Source organism: Poecilia mexicana, unplaced genomic scaffold, assembly GCF_051168715.1.
Source record: "Poecilia mexicana isolate PSO_F unplaced genomic scaffold, ASM5116871v1 scaffold_9, whole genome shotgun sequence".
Classification (NCBI taxonomy): domain Eukaryota; kingdom Metazoa; phylum Chordata; class Actinopteri; order Cyprinodontiformes; family Poeciliidae; genus Poecilia; species Poecilia mexicana.
The window spans coordinates 24,931,400-24,948,891 of record NW_028263378.1 but is presented as its reverse complement, the minus strand read 5'-3'; the positions used below and the strand labels follow the sequence as shown (position 1 = coordinate 24,948,891).

Genomic DNA, 17,492 nt, shown 5'->3' with positions numbered 1-17,492 from the left:
ATCAGAAGCTTTTTGGATCCATAATTATGTTTCTGGCTGGATATGGGACCACTCCTCCGTATCAGAATAGGTATAGTTAATTTAAACCAGTATTGTCTGGCAGGCCATACAATATCGATTTCATTTTCTACTTTTTCTACTATAAGCCAGTTTCATAATAGGATGTGGTTGGGATCCTTGTCCTGTCAGAACACCCATTTCTGCCATATTTCCAACCATTTGTCCCAAACCATAATGTCCAACACAGAAGGACAGACAAATCGGTGGCATCAGTCAGAATCAGAAGGTCAGGCTTTAAAAAAAATCTGTGTACGACCAGAAAGCTGCAATTAGTGCAAAATTGTTTTAAAATGGACAAAATTTGAGGCTTCTACAGTACAACGGTGCCAGGAACATCAAAACTGTTGTTTGAGGGGATAAAAAAGGCCAGACTAACCACCTACGGTTCAGACTTTAACCTTAGTTATGGACAATCCCGAAAACGCAATTCCTCTGTCAGAAATGCAAATAATTAAAAAGAAACAAAAAACTATCAGTTCTGCCAAGAAGTTTGCTCAAATATCAACGCAATAAAAATAATTCTAGGCATTTAATCCAAGTTTGTTTGAAAGATTCAAGTCTTTTGAGCACAAAATAAATTAAAGCAATAAATTCAAACTAGAGAACCCTATTCTTTTCTTTATTTTAAGTTATCAAATTGAAGTTAAAATACACATATTTCTGGGCAATCTGAAAAGACTGTGAAATCTTGCTCAGCAAGAGACGTTGGGGAGTAAACTGTGATTGTGTACGATATGCCTACACCGCTCTTTCATTCTTTTTTACTCTCAGGATAATTTATCGCGTGTCGCCACAATGGCATGGAGGAGATGGCAACAAAGCTTCAACCTCCTGCTCCTCCATTCATCTTCCTCCTACTCCATTAATCTTGCCAAAGGGAGCTAGTAGCGCTCTAAATATAGGCGAGCCAGCTGTGCCACGGGTGACAGGCAGGCAGCAGGGTGTGCAAAGAGCCACAGAGTCCCCAGGCCTATCCTCAGAGCAGGGAAGCAATGGCCACTGGTTCATCAACATCACCATCACCATCTTCTTTTTCAGCCCAGATGCTTATAAATATGGGCTGGCATTGCTTGAAACAAACTGCAGGATACAACCTCAGCTGACAGCATAATAAACAACCTAACCGCAGACACAGAGATTTTAGTTCTCAGGCAACAGAAAGCCGTGATATTCCATCTGTTGTTTTTCATCCTCTGCAGGAACCCAGCCAGAAAACATTCGCTCGTTGATCACTGCATCCACCTGTCCACCCACCCAGTGCCACACACGCACACACGCATGCACACACGCATGCACACACGCATACACGAAACATGCAACACACAGTGTCAAAGTGACACCTGGTTTAATTATGGAGATTATTTTTCACAAAAAATAAAACACAATCCAGGATTAAAAGAAAAGAAAAAAAGAGAGACATAAGCTTCGAACTTGTGGGAGAAAGAAGATCTGGCATCACGATAAGAATCGGGAAAGGAAGCAGAAAGAAAACATCTGCCGGAGGAGAATAACCGGGCTGTAGGTTTTGAAAGAAATAGGTTTTAAAATCCACTCTAGCTTTCCAAAATATATCCTTTCAATGCTCCATCATATGTGGCATGTGATTACATTATTTGGGTATTTATGAATAAAAACTGACTCAAAAAATAACATTGTAACAACTGACAGGATACAAAGATATGCAGTGTTATTTATTTCACCTGTCAGTGGTCATAATGTTGTGCCTAATCAGTGTACAGGGTTATTGTCCTTCTGCTTTCACACACAAACCCCAGATAGTGAGTTGTGTAGAGCAGTGACTACCTATTTAGCAATAAATTATTCTGACAATTAATCGGATTTAAAAAAATATTCTACAGATTTTCTTTTATTTAACTTCAAGCTATTTTTATACAATATTAGAAATACATTTTGAAAGATGTAAATAAATAATTAAATTTCTTTCTAAAGAAAATAAGCATTTTGCTGCCTAAAATGCAATAATATAGCTTTCCTTTGGCGAACTTCAAGCGTGTGAAGCGAAAACTATAAAATTTGAGAAGAACTTAGTAGAACATATTCACAGATTAAAAGTTTTCTTTTTCATCTTAAATGCACATATTTTTGCAGTTTTGGCAAAAATTACTCTTCTGAATATGTTGCTTTTTCAGTAAATGGCCTTTTCGTGTACTCCAGTTAACAATTAATCAATTACTGAGTTAGTTGACGATTATTTCAATAATCGATTAATCGTTTCAGCACTAGAGTCGTGTATGTAAATACTGCACAGTAGAGGTGTGCCGATCGATCGGTCACCGATTTCCGTGAAAAAGTGTATGATCGGTGATCGGCAATCATTGGCTCTTGTTGCCGATACCGATCACCTGCTTCTCATTTCGCAGCCTGCCTGTGCAGCTGGTCTCCTCTTTCCTTCACTCTGCGCAAACGCGCAGCAACAAATCCTAAGCGATGTGGAACTATAACACACTGAGTGAATGGGGAAGTTTGCGTGTTGCGGCGGAAAATTGAAGCACGTCAAAATGCATCAACACAACGAAGCTAATACGACATAAAAACAGTGCCATACTTGACGGAGTTTGGCTACATCGAGGCTCACTGCAGTAAAAAAGACATATGGAGGACCAGATAGCAGGTAAAGCAGCGCACAGCTACAAACACTCACCCGGATTAGCATGACGGTCAGAAAGCTAAACAAATAACCTGGAAAATTATTTAAGTCTTCGAGCTGCGATGTAAGACGCTGGTTCTGCTCTCGCTGTTGAATCGCTGCTACGCTACAGGTAGTAATATTTGACAGACGGAGCTTCGCTTCTTCTCCACCTGGTAGTGACTCTCACACCGAACCTCTGCTTAAAGCTGCAGCATCTAACTTGAAAAAATACATTTTACCTACATATTAAAACTTTCGCTGTCCTAACATGAGACAGATAATCTCTAAAAAAATAATCGATCTCCTCCCTGTTCTGCATAATTACTCCGCTCAGTCAGAAACAGCCAACCAGAGCTAGCAGTAATCAGCTAGCCGCCATGCTAACAGGAAGTTTTCATTCAGTAACTCTGGATTGTTTATTGTAATGGATCCTGTTTTTGCCTTTGAATGTTAAGTTTTATACTTGAACTTTTTGGCAATGTTGAGAGGTTTTATTTTGGCTCTTTGCATTATTTAGCCTCTTCAGAGCCTTCATATGTTATCAGTCTGTTAAAGATAGTATTATCAATAGCAGTACAATTTGCACAATGCCTGTTTTGTTTAGTTTTCTTCTTGGAAAAAGTTATTAAAAACAAGTTTTTGTCTAAATTAAGGTGAATTCATGGTTCCTTTTTCCACATAATGTAACCGGTAGGGTTTATGATAAAAAAAAAAATAATAATTATGTGATCAGTATTGGTGATCGGTATCGGTGATCGGCCCTCATGGGTGATCGGTATCGGCATCGGCAGGAAAAAACCTGATCGGCACATCCCTACTGCACAGTACTACAGTTCATCCTGCCCACTTCAACAATGTGAACTATTAAAAACTATGCATCAGGCTACAGATGATCTATGGGCAACAGCAGCATATGCAAACCAACAGTGACTTTAGAAAATCACTTAAATGTCACCAGGAAACATTTTCTGGTGACGACAGTGAAAAAATTTTTTAAAAAACACATATAACCCCAGGAGCAAATACTTAATACTTAATGCTATCCAATCAGTTAGTGGTATATTTTTGATTCATTATGCAGTTCTGACTCGAACTTTAGTTTTTGACAAAGTGCATGTCAGGAAATGAACAAATTTCTTAGCTTTAACACGGTTTTTCGGTGCCGAACACCTTTCATTTCAGGCACGATTCAGAAGAACTCAAAAGCGGCTCACTTCATTCCATCCTCCTTGTCTTCAGCTTCATTTTTCTCTTCGTCTCTCTCCCCCTCCTTCTCTTTTTCCTCCTTCTCCTTGTCGTCCTGGCTGTTCCGGTTCACTTGTTGCTGTTGTTGCTGCTGCTGCTGCTGCTGCTGCTGTTGTTGTTGCTGCTGCTGCTGCTGCTGCTGCTGGCCGTGCTGCAATTAAACAACAAACATCGGAGTGCTCCGGTAAATTTCACATCTCCAAAACATTTCACGGCTGAGCAGGTAGTGGATTTTAACTGTTCGTATTCATTTCAGAGTGAATTCTGTAAAAAGCTTCGGGTTATAAATATCCAACGCGCCGGTCGCCTGAAGGAAAAAATAAATAAATAACGCGTCTCGTTAAACATCTTGAACCACCTTCAGCTCGACAGCGCGAATCATTTAGAGGAAACATGTTTCATAAGCGAAGAGAAAAACATTTGTTTTGATGGATAAACACTTTAGACCCTCAGGTCACAGCACCTTGTCGAAACAATTATACCCTTAAGTATTTAAATAATGATTGCCTCCATTTCCACCGCTGCTTTGGCCCTGATGAGCCCATCACTCTGAAACAGAATTAATCTGGACTAATCAGGCTGCCTGACCTTTTCTAGATTGCTGCTTAGCCTCATACGTGTGCTTTCTAATAAACTGAAGCCTTTTTTTTATTAGCCTCACTAGTAAAGGGGTTTTCTTAAGGCTACAGAGAGATTCATCACCTTGAATTATATTCCTATTAGCTAAATTTATGCTCATGATTAATCGTTGCAAGATCTCTGCTTGATTTAAATATTTAATATCTAAAGTGGCATTTTTTCCACCCCGACCACATTTTTCACAATCTATTCATGAGCAAACTTCAAGTCGCATCATAAGTTAAGGTGCAACAACATCTCCATTCTCTGGAGATCTTACCCACAAATATTTTTCAAAAGTTCGATTCTTCAGCAAAGATGCAACGTTTAATACTTTACCTCCAAACGTCACAAACTCCGGTCGACTTGGCACTTAGACGAAATGACTTCCCCAAAGTAAGTTTCTGAACAACATAGGAACGAGAAAAACAGCCTTTTCTGTCTCGAGCGTATGTGCAGAATCTTCGTTTCGCTTCAATTCAGCTACAGAATGCCCGCTAACCTTCAAGCAAAATCTACAAATTGTCATAAGATGTAAAACAAAACAGGATATGAGAGTTCCGAAATTATAGCAGAGCATTTCTGCTGTATAACTGCACCCAGAACCACTTCCTCACCAGCTTCCTGCCTGTCTGGGGTTTCGGGGTTAGAGTTCAGACTACTACAGCCACACACTCAGACCAGAGAACCTTCTATGCTGCATTATCTTATTAAATTCACAATTGGTCTCTGCTAATAGCCGTCTTTGCATTAGCTGCTTCATCCAGGGAAAGACAAGCTGCCACCGTCTACCGGCACCAATGCATAGACTGACTCATAGATGTTTTATGGTAAGTGAACGTTAAGTGGAACAAAGGTCTCTCTCTTCCTGTATGTCATCACTCAGGCCCAGAAACCCCGTGAAATAATCTCCCCAGGGCTGATCTAGTGACCGCCCATAGAGAGGGACAAAGCACTTTGACTCAGTTTCTATCCGGCTCATGCAATGTACAGCAATGCACTTTCACTTCCTCCTCTGAACGCACCTTTTCCGTCACAGTGAGCTCATTAGATGTGACAAAACATGTGGAGCGAACGTCAAAGCGCAGACTTCATCAGGAAGGCCAGGAGACGTCACAATACGCATAGGATGAAAAGGTCGTGAGCAAATTAAAGTGTAGCCGTTCCCACTGCGTCTGATGAATGGCGTCAGATGAACAGGCACAAAAAACGAGTGTAGAAATGTAATTAGCAAAACTAAATGAGCTTTGACAGACTTGCGGACTTTTTGAATATCTCGAACTCTTAAAAGTCTTGTCAGACCAAGCTTACCTTGTTTTAGGTACGTCAGAATAAGCAAAGCCGACGTCACAGCAAGTACAGAAGAAATGAGTCAAAAATGTATTTATTGATTCTTCAAAATCAAAAGTTTACGTAAATGTTCTCACTGGTATGCTTTTTCAGATCTGCCCAAATTCTCTAAAGGACTGATAAGAGTTTTGTGATGGCCACAAAAAACCATCGACTTTGCTGGCCTTCAGCCACTTTGCAACCACCATGGCTGTGTGCTGAGGTCAATTTCCTGTTTGCGTCTCAACTTTAACATCCAGGCTGAAGTGTGTAGATGTTACTTCAATATTTCCACCATAATGTTCTTTCTTGACAATGTTTTCTATTTTATGAAGCATACCAGTTCCTCCTGCAGCAAACTATTCCAACACAAATGCTGCTGGCACTCTGATACTTCACCGCTGAGAGGTGTTCTCCTTTTTGTTTTTCTTTTTTTTCTTTTTTTAACAAATATAACAATGGTCCTTATGCCCAAACAGTTGCATTTAAGTTTCATCAGGCCACATGACGTTATTCTGGGGTCAATTCCCACAATTTGGACCAAAATACATTAATCTCTGTGACACAGAACTCGTCTTCTTCCTGATATGATGGTTGGTTAGTCTCATCATGTCTTCACTACAACGTATAATTGTTTGAACAGATGAACACGGCACCTTCAAGCATCTGGAAAATCCTCCTAAGCATGAACCAGACTGGTCCAATCCGCTTCCTGATATCTCGGATGATTTCTTTTGACTTTCCCCATTGTGTCAAACATGAAGGCAGCATTTTGAGGTGAGGCTTTAAAGTACATCCACAGGTGCGACTCCAAGGAACTCAGATGTGTCAGTTTCTAAAGCCATAACATCATCATCTGGGGTTTCCCTTGTTGGTTGGTTAAAGAGGCCGTTATCGTTCTTGAAGACATTCGTAAACACATCTGTGACGTATTCTTTCCCTCATTATTTTTGGTGTTTAGTAAATGGAGATTATTTTTGGTGGTTCAAGAGGAATTTGGTCTGAATTTTCCTTCCAGTTTTCAGTTTTGCCCTACATCGCATCATTCTGTCACATAGAGAGTCCGATAAAGCCCACTGAATTCTGTGATTGTGGCATGACAATATGTGAAAAAGCTCCAAGAATATAGTTCATATTTCAAAATCCTGTAGTTCAATATTTTACAACACGCACAAAAAAGGTGTTTTCACAAATGTTTACGAAGGTTGTAAATGATTTGCAACATTTTCCATGCTGTTCCTCTGCATATAAGTGCAGAACAGCTTTCTGTTAATAAAAAAAAATCATCAAAAGATATGTTGCTAATTTTTGCCAAGTGTGTTTAAGAACAGGGAATATCATGACTTTCAGAGTAGTAAGTTACATAGTAAATAAGCTTCATATCCACCAGCTAATGACTAGCGACAGCAGTATATGCATTCATTTTCAGCTTTGGGAAACCTGTACATGCACACAATATTAACATAATGTTTCCCAGTCGGATGAAAATGTAATTTTAAGAGGTGATAGTACCAGAGATCTCCCTCGGCGTCGGTTCCTCCGCACTATGTTCTTGTAGTTTTCATTCTTTTTGGTCAGGTAGTAAAAGAGCACACACTCTGCCACCGTCTGGAATGCAAATATAAAGGTTTTCACTTCCTCTGAACACAAAATCACTCCAAAAATAGCAAAAAGAAAAAAAAAGCATTTCATACCTTTCTCTCTAGAAAAGAAGCAATCAGGCCAAAGTTTTTGGGATGCTGGATGAACCTTTACGAGGAGAACAAAGCTGATCAGTTTTAAATCGTCTGAGCTTCCAGAGTAAGACAACAAAAAAAAATCACAACATAAAAAAAGAGAAACATAAAAGTTAATTTAAATCATCTTAGATGCGGAAAGAAACATCCCAGATGACAGTTACTGGTGAAGGCAGCAAGTGTTTGTTTTTGGCGAGTGTGACCCAAAGAGGAAACTAGAGCTCTTTGTATGTGGGTAACTTAAAAGTCACCAGTTTTACTGTGCGGTCTTGATTTAATTTGGTAGCTCCAAGCCTCCTTCGAGTTCTCACGAAAGGGGAAGATTCACTTCCTTAGCAAAAACAAAACAAAAAAAACAAAAAAAATTTATTTGTTACGCAAATTTTAAAGGGAATAATGACACGTTAAAACTCGAGGCGTAAGACGCCGCTGCCAAGAACTTTGTGTAAGGAGCTTAAGTTGACTCATGTGGCATTTGACCAGAGAGAAAAATTTTTACCGGTAATAATTACAATAACTGGGAGGGGAAGAAAAAAAAAAGATTTTTCTCACTTCTCTCGGAAAGTGTCCCTCTCCTGCTCGCTCCACATGTTCATGACCTGCCGGTCCTTGTAAACCTTCATGGGGTCGTCCATCAGCCCGTTCATGTTGATGAACTTGATGCGCTGCTGCTCGGCGTCGAACAGCATAGGGGGGATGACGGCCAGCTGCCGCATTTGCTTTTCCGTGTTCTGCACGTGCCACATAGATGGGAAAGAGAAAGTAAAGAAAATCCTGGATTTTCTTTGCTAAACAGACTTCTCCTGAAAGAGAAACCACTTCTGTTTTTGTAATGACATGGCCCCTTTTAAAACCAGTGAATTAATAGGAGAGAAGCCAATGATTTATTTTCTGTTTATAATTTAGTCATCAGCACAACCCTGTAGGAGTAGAGATGATTTCTTTTCTTTAAAATAAGCTTTCTTAGATGTTTTTTTCTTCTTCAAACCTGAGTTTAATAAATACAGAAAGGAAGAATGTTCACATATTTATTTGCACAGTTGTGGTTTCTAGTGTCAAGGAGAAAACCAGAAGTTAATAAAGATGGTTTTTTTTATATTTTCAGTTAAACACTGTTATGTATTGTAGAGTAAAAAAAAAAAAGAATATAACCACTGAGTTCCCATTATGACCAGTCAGCTCTACTGCTGACTAAGCAGGTTGTGAAATGCACTGCGATCGATATCAGGGCTTGAAAAGAACAATGAAATGATGCAACACTACAGTGTAAGCAGTTTGATAAACTTAAGCAATAAAAAATCTTTAACATAAGGCTGAATCTTAGATGGCAAATGAGAGTGAAGATGTTAAAATGGGAAGACATTCAACTTTACATTTCCACCCCAAAATGTTAGAAAACGAACGTGAATCAACTTGAAACCTCAAGAAATGTTTGATTTTATTGACATTAATTTTGTGTTGTGGTTGCAAAAACTGTTTCCTTTTGAGAACTCCACAGTTTCCCCAGTCAGATTTTCTCCAATCATATTTTGGACACAAGAACAGGCAGTCGTAGATAAACTGTTAAATCCCTTTGATTAATTGCAATCCTTTAGAGATCTTGGAAGGAACCAATGATTAGGGTGATGGCATTGAGGCCTTCCAAACTCAAAAACAAAGATAAAGCCATCAAAAACCCAAGTGGGAACAAAGAAAAAAGCTGGTCAGTAATAAGAATATGAGGAAGATTTAATTGCTGCAATGCCAACAAAGTTTTTCTTTTCTAATGACTGATTGATTATTGAATCTTAAACAAGCCGTTATTAGTACATTGTAGCTTTTTTCCCTCACAAAACTGAGAGCAAGTCTATGTTTCTTACACTTAATTTATTAATACTTACATAAAAGTTAGATGACTTCATTTGTGTATTTGAATGTAAGCACTGTGAAACAATGAGTCAGTGTGAGTGAGTGGGTTTAAACTGAGATGTGTTACATCCAAATGCTGGAAATGTCTGGCAGCCTGCCATCAGAAATCTCCATCATTGCTTCCTGCTGCATTAGAGAGAACTATCTGTTTACAAGCCTGTTTCCTAAGGTAGAGTTTTGTCTTGCTAAATTAATCTTCCTGAAGTAAAAATGAGAAATATTCTTGTGAAAACTCATCCTTTGATTTATTTTATCAATTATTTTTTACAAAATTACAGTTTTACAGAATTATTTTTGCAATTTAGACTCTTAGCAGCAAACTGGTTCAAACTATATCATTATATATTATTATATTAATTAAATAAATAGTGTTTTAACTCAGTTAGGGTTGAGCAATTTGGCTTTAAAGTAAAATCCCTGATTTTTTTATTTTATTTTTTTACACGCCAAACTCAATTTTAGATTTTAGTAAAAAAAATAAAAAATTCTTCGCTTCACTGCTGAAAAAGAAATTACAAATGACAGAAAATATTTTCAATCTTCCAGATAAACAGAAGCTGTCAGACAGGCTTGTTTTGACAAGACGGCAGGCCTTGGATCCTGATAGCATGAACTATGAAATCCCAAAATATCCAGATTTTCCTAAAATTTATTTTTTCAAAAACAAAAAATTTGATCAATCAATAAAATCAATTTCTTGCCCGGTTCCACTGTCAGCTTAACAAACTTGAGGTTTAGATCATATTTAAAGGAGAACTCTACCAACAACAAGAACTTTGAAGCACAACATGGAAACTAGAGAGAAACTGATTGTTCTGGGTGACGAAATGTATAAATGGTTTAAAGCCACATGATCTGTGGTCTCCATGGATTGTTAAAAAAATTTAATTAAATTAAAAACAGGATGTCTGAAAACTTCAAAAATAAGTTAAAAGTTTGTAACTGAGTGTAAGGCCTCCAAAACTTCAACTGCCTACAGATTAGACAAAGTGAGCATTCTGAACAAAACTTACCTTTCTCTTGCAGACTCGCATTTCAACCCAAACAGTTGCCAAAGGGCAATTTCAGGTGGGGGTCAAACCAACTTTAACAGAAAGAGCTTACCTCATGCTCTGATATTCCATCAATGATTTCGGAGACTTCATGTTCACTGCGGGCTGCGGATGAGGTGAGGCCACCTCCTCGCTGCCCAACGCGGCTGCAGACACACATACACAGAAATCCTGTTGGTGACTCTTTGGAACGGCGGCCATAGCAGAGCACTGGAGGCGGTCGCGCTCTGCTGCGCGTCTGGAGTGAGATCCCACCTCTGCATTCGTTCCTGCATCTCTCTCTGCTTGCGGATCTCTGGGAACTGCTTTTCGTAGTACTCCCGCACTTTGCTCTCCTTGGCCCGGCGCCGCGGGTTGTTTTCAATGCGCTCCACTTTCTTCTCCCAGGCCTCCATTAGCTGGTCATACCGCTGGCAGAACTTCTGCTCCTGCAAGATTTTAATCAAGAAAATAACTCGGAGGAAGCAGAGCGACACGCTGAATATTCCAGGCCAAAAACGATTAATCAAATTCATTTAATTAATTAATTAATCATTAATTTGATTAAATAAATTTGATTAATTAATTAATCAAATTCATTTAATTAATCGTGATTAATTAGTTTAATTGTAATTAATTGTTTATTGAAATAATCGTCAAGTAATTTGGTAACCGATTAATCGTTAACCGAAGTATCCAGATTATTATTTTTTTTAAAAGCCAATTCATTAAAGAACGTACTGGGAGCAGTAGATAAGCTAAAACAATTCAAAAAATTTGAATTTAAGACAAAAACTCTTTGGAAATATGCTCTATTAAAAAATTCTTAAGTGCCATAGTTTCAGCTTAAGTCAATTAATATTCTGTTAAAAAACACTCTAAGGACCTTTGCCTATCTGATTTTAAGTAAAAAACAAAAAATAAACAGCTTAATAAACAGTATTTCTTTAGCTGTAGACTCATCCTTTGTGACGAATGATCAATAGCACACTAATGGAATGCTCTTTTATTTTATTTTATTTTTTTAAGTAATCAAATTATTTTCCTCTTTGCATCACTTAAAAAAACTTATTAAAAAAGCGTAAAAAAGCTTAAGTGGTTAAATGAAAAATCTGCAGAATGTGCCAATTTTATTTATCGGTCAGAATAAGCAACAGAATAATTGATCACTGAAATAATCATTAGTTTGCAGCCCTAAAATGTTTTATGCAGAGTGGGGATTTGGAGCAGAGGTCTGGCAGACAGACGGTGCAGTTTTCCTGCCTCCATCACAGACATCCTATTAACCCTGGTGGAGACATGACCCTCAGAGGCCCCATAAACTACACGGCGATATCTCTGCACATACAGCTGCCTCCCCCACAACATGAGAGGAGAGGAGTGGAGACACTAACCCATGGCTCAGACTTTCATTCTGTCTTGCATCAAATACGTTTAAAAGAGAGGAAAAGCATCGATCTTGCGGGCATTTGACGGCTGATTCACAAAAATCTTTCACTTTTACAGCCATGCTTTTTGGATTTCATTTACCGACGCCGCCAATCAAAAAACATCAACGTTTCAAAAAGCTCACTACGGAGTTTGGCTGAAAATTAATTCAAAAGACATGGGGAAATCTTTTTCTATTCGTTTTCTGCTTTCCCAGAGACCTGAACAGAGCGTTTTATCTCTTTTTTTTTTTTTTTTCCTCCACTCTTCGGCAGGTCTAAAATGGCCACTCACTTCGAGGAGCAGCTGGCCCGGTTTCACACCAGTCATCTGTCATTGGCCAAGTCCCAGCTGAGTCACAAACGGAGTTTTCTACTTACCCACTGCTTACGAGCGTGATTTCTCCTTTTGAAATACAAGATGAGCTTCTTCCTCATGGCGTGGTTTCTGCATGGATAAAAGAGGAAAATTAGGAATAAACCACATGACACTGAAACAGAAAGAGTCTATATGTCAACGGCTGGACTTTACGTTTGTCACATCTTCCTCTTCGTGTCTATTGAATGTTTTCCCAAATGATTTTATTAAGAGATCTCATGTGACAAAACCAACACAAAGCAACATGCTGGTAGATGATGGATGATTTTCAAGGTTTTGCAAAGAAAATCTGAAAGGTGTTGAAATTAGGGGGCTCAAATTTATCATGATATCAATAGATTTATTGCGACAAGTTTAACTGCAACATCCCTAAATAAAACACAAACGCAGGCAGTATGTTTTGTTTTAGTAAAAAATATCAGCAATTTTTGTTCCACTTCTCAATTTCGCAAAACTTTAACTTTATCTAACTTTAACTTTATCTAGCTCATACAAAACCCCAATGAAAAACGATATACATTTCATTGCTGCTTCCAGATAGTGTGAGAAACATTTTGACTGCTATGAGGCAGCGTATTCGCACTTTTCAACCTCAGTTCTTTGTAGCATGAATGGTAAATAAAAAACAATCTTACAATACACTTTCACATGAACAGAAACAACTCCGGTCCTCAAGTGCAGCCGCTCGATAAACTCAATCTCGCTCCTGGGTGGAAGGGACAGCGAGGGGAGCCAAACTTATAAAACTTGTCTGCGTTTGGAATGGCCAGACTCGCAGCTTCAAATAAAGGTCAAGGCCAGTAATCTCCTTAGGCAGCTGCTCGGTTTGTCTCTTTCTTCGCTGCAAGACAAGGTTTTATTCCTGACACTTAATCTGTCACTTGTAAGGTCATGCTCTCCACTGATTAATGTAATCTTAGTCTATGTTAGACACTTCGGCTGAGCTGCTGGTTCCCGCTGGACCAAGGCAAGGACACATGACTTACAAAAAAAAAAAAACAGAGAAAGGGTGCCATCCATTGGTGCATGAGGTAATCTCAACATAATATGGTTTTTATGAAGGGGAATGAACATGCAAAGACTTGCCTCGTCTAAAAAAAAAAAAAAAAAAAAAAAAAAAAAAAAAAAAATCAGATTTCTAGAAATAATTACATATGCTGAGCCATGCATGAATTTGGAGCAGGAAAAATAACTGTAAATCCAGCTGCATAGAGGTGATATACCCATGTTGTGCATAACAGGTGAGAACCTATCTGTTGAAGCGAGCACACACACGCACGCACGCACGCACGCACGCAAAAATTAAATCCAACCCTGATAAAGTAGATCTTCTCAAAAGACAGAGATGGTATTGTCCTCTGCACACCAGATGGCAAAAGACGAGATTAGCAGCCCCATAACCCTGCAAAAAGGTTCCCTTTGTCCCGCTCTAAGCACGGGCGCTTTCTAAGATATCGGAGAACTCTGTAATTTGGCATAATACTTTAAAAAAACACGAGAGCTGAAAGATTCATTATATGCAGGCTTGTGATAGATGTTTTGCAGTTGTTTTTGCTCAGGCTTGCTAGATGAACAAAAAATAAAGGGAAAAAAAAAACGGCCTGAACTTCAAAGTTCTGTCCTCAGCGTGTGCAGTTACGCAGGGATGTCGGCCTACTTTTCATCAGCTGACTGTGTGTGTGTGCGGCATGCAAACCGGGAGGAGGGGTTTGGGCTCGCAGAGATCCACAGAGATATCGGTAGCCATCGCTGCCGGCGGGGATCAATGCCAAACTTATCAAACCGGTTAACAAAACAAAGAAGCTAATTGTGTTCGGTCAAACTGACACGCTGGGATTTAATAACGCGCGCACAAAGACGGAGTGAAAGCGGTTTTCAGTTAATTGCTTTGAGGCAATAATACTGATCAAACGGCACGGGGATCAAAAGGAGTGAAGACGGCAGTGAGCGGTTAATAGTTCAGGATTGTCTTGTGGTATGCCGCTGTGCCAGAGCTGCACTGTCAGTGGTGGAAGAGAAATCCCATGACAACCTTCAGATGCGTCTCCATGAGTTAAAATCTTCTTAAAAAACTTCACATGGATGAAACTTTTAGTCACCGATGCTGCTGAGGAAAAAAAAAAAAAAGAATCCTGCTTTTAAAATCAAATTTTTTTGGTCACCAGATGAAAATTAAATGCAACATTTTCCGTCAAATTATTTTTTTTAATAATTTGTGATTCTGTAACACAAAAAAAAGAATGTCCATGTCTGAAGTCCCATGTAAGAATAGAGTTTAGGAGAACTCCAAGGCTTCGTTCACAGCAGGTGTTGATGCTCAATTCTGATTTTTGGCTGAAATCCTTTTTTGTTGTCATTGAATCCACTAATTAAACTCCACCACAATAGACATCACACAGCAGCTTACCGTTTACGAAAGTAGCAATGGATGGATCCATTTACAGAACGATTTTAAAGTTTATTCACCAATGGGAGCAGACAGCATCGTCACAAGATCATAAGGCGAGGGAAGCTAATAAAAAAAGAAAGCAAAACTAACAGCAACGTCCTTTTGTGGAGCAACAACGGCAACTTCTGTAGAAAAGTCTGTTTGGATGCGTCGTCAGAGCCAAGAGTGGTGGGGTTGTGACGTGATTAGGCCTGTCACGATAACAAATTTTGCTGAGCGATTAATTGTCTAAAAAAATTATTGCGATAAACGATATTGCAATATTGTTTTAAGACCTTTTGACACTGATTTAATGTAAATGACGTAATAATGCATTTGACTTCCTACCATAGATAACACTGGAACTGATAAACTAAATAAACAAAAACAAAAACAAAAATAAAATGGATTCTCAGTCTCCATTAACAAAAAACATACTTGAATAAAAACTAAACAACATAAAGCCAAAGTGAAAATAAATACGGCATTCAACCAAAAGAGTGCAGATTATGAAGTCTGTATGTGCCCTTCAGTAATCACTAGATTTAAATAGAGAATCTGGGCACATCCGACTACCTAATGCAGTAGTTCATACTACACGGTGGGTTTTTTTTATTTTTTGCCCCCATTTTCTTAGAACGTTGGCCGATCTAAGATTGTCGCTGGTGAATTTGGCTCACATTTACCTACTGTGAGAACGTAGGCTAAGTCACTGCAGAGTAAGATCGACCTGTCACGATAACACATGCTGCTGGACAATAAACTGTCCCAGAAGTTACTGCGATAAATGATAATATTGTTGTTTGAGACAATTTCCAAGCAATATAATGTAATGGCATAATAATGCAAGAGCACATTTTCAAAGATCAATATATTTTACACTCTTATGAACATTTAACACTGGAACTAGAAGACCTTTTAAATATCCGATATAAACAAACCAACAGAAGCAACAAATAAAGTGAACGATAAAGTCTGTCAATAAAATTGTCCTCCAAAAAACAAACCAAAAAAAAGAGCTACTTGAGACCTTGAGAGTTTTGTCATTCAGGTTTTGGTATAAAAAAAGAGAGTGAGAATGTAAAATGACAAATCATGCAAATTAAAACGATTGAGCTTGTTTTAATTTATCATGCGATTAATTGATTTACTGCTTGTTGCGACAGGCCTAAGATGACTAAACAGTCGACGAGTTAGAAATCTGACAGAGTACTCAATGACTAAAATAATCATCAAGTACAGCCCGAGTCATGCCCACATGTAATCCTGACTGATGCTTTATGTTAGTAATCATGGCCACGAACACACAGGAACTGCTCGAGTTATTCTGACATGCTGTAGTTGATTATCTGGACGTCAGAATATGACGGTCGTCCCTAATTTTGATATTTCTTAAATAGTCCAGCTGTTTCCTCCCTCAGTCACATGCCGCCATGTTAAACAGTCTCATGAGGTCCGTTGTCTGCTGCTCCTCATCTCTTGTCCAGAGATCACCTCCATGTCGTTTTCTGAAATCTATCCCAATCTCAGAGAGTCAGCGGTGAACACATGCAGACGCTGGCCACGGTATGACAAATTTATTTGTTTTACTTCATTTAACACCCAAGTGTAAATTAAATAAGTGTTAGTCTGGCCCATAACCTTGAAAATAAACGACTGAAAATGTGCCCCGTTATTAACACTGCATCTGTAAGTGATAATTATAATCACAAGCCAACAAAATAGGCACTGTGGTCAAAACGCGGAAAGTTTCTGCAGCCTTAAGTTACATTTTAAAGGTCATCAAAACATGAGAGCGAGCCCTTCTTCGCATCACATGATCATTCTTTAAACCCGGTCTAAAACAAGGGTAGACCACAGAGTGCATTTGTTTCAATAAATCCTTCCTCATACTAAATCAACACGTAATCGTGTAAAACTCTAAATATGAACATCCAACATGTTTGTAGAAAACATAAAAGCCAAGAGGAGACAAGAGTTCCATAGCCCACCCAGTTTTTTTATTATAAAGCCCAGTTATGTAGCCCTACAGACCTAATTACATCACAGCTGTGTTGTCTGAGTGAACAAGATGTTGCACACTTGACACTAAAGGGCGGAGTGCGACACACGAGCATGACTGGACATTAAACAGGCAGCTGAAATATGATTATTCCCACAAGTTTTACAGTTCAACGTGGGCAAGTCCTACATGATGGGCTCCAAATGTCAGAGAGACAGAGTTACCAAGCAACAAAGCAACAAATTTTTCAACAACGCCGAGTGAGCGTCTTCGTGGGAAAGCTTCTCTCTGTCCTTGAAGTGAACATCGGAAATTGGCCAACGTCTTACCCAAGGACACAGTGACACAGAGGGACAAGATGCACAGCAGGCACTGAGGCAACCAAGAGTTGTTAGAAACAGCAAAATCAAACTTTAAAAAAACACTATTATTAACTTATTGTGGATATTAAATTATTAGGGATGCATGACACTCCAATAATAAAGTCACTAGCATCAACCAATGTTGGTAATTTTTTTTTGACTTATTGATAGTAAAGTGATTTCTAAAACTGGGCTAATATTAATAACTATTAATAACAGCTATCCGTTTCCATCTAATTGCCATTTGTGTGTGTATTTTGGGAGGGGCAGGAGTTTGGTCATGTGGGATTTGTTTGAGCATAAGAAAATGATGGTGA

General features: G+C 38.7%; 1 protein-coding gene across 4 annotated transcripts in view; it reads right to left on the bottom strand.

Moving 5' to 3' along the window:
* ncor2 (nuclear receptor corepressor 2) overlaps positions 1-17,492 on the bottom strand; it is a 115,767-nt gene that overhangs the window by 41,628 nt on the left and 56,647 nt on the right. For all 4 annotated transcript variants that reach the window (XM_088009044.1, XM_015003724.2, XM_015003723.2 and 1 more), the window contains 7 exons: positions 12,386-12,452; positions 10,854-11,026; positions 10,651-10,744; positions 8,191-8,369; positions 7,597-7,651; positions 7,415-7,510; positions 3,925-4,106 (listed from right to left, as the gene is read on the bottom strand). In XM_088009044.1, the coding sequence (XP_087865170.1) occupies positions 3,925-4,106; positions 7,415-7,510; positions 7,597-7,651; positions 8,191-8,369; positions 10,651-10,744; positions 10,854-11,026; positions 12,386-12,452 (846 nt within the window). The remainder of the gene's footprint in view (positions 1-3,924; positions 4,107-7,414; positions 7,511-7,596; positions 7,652-8,190; positions 8,370-10,650; positions 10,745-10,853; positions 11,027-12,385; positions 12,453-17,492) is intronic.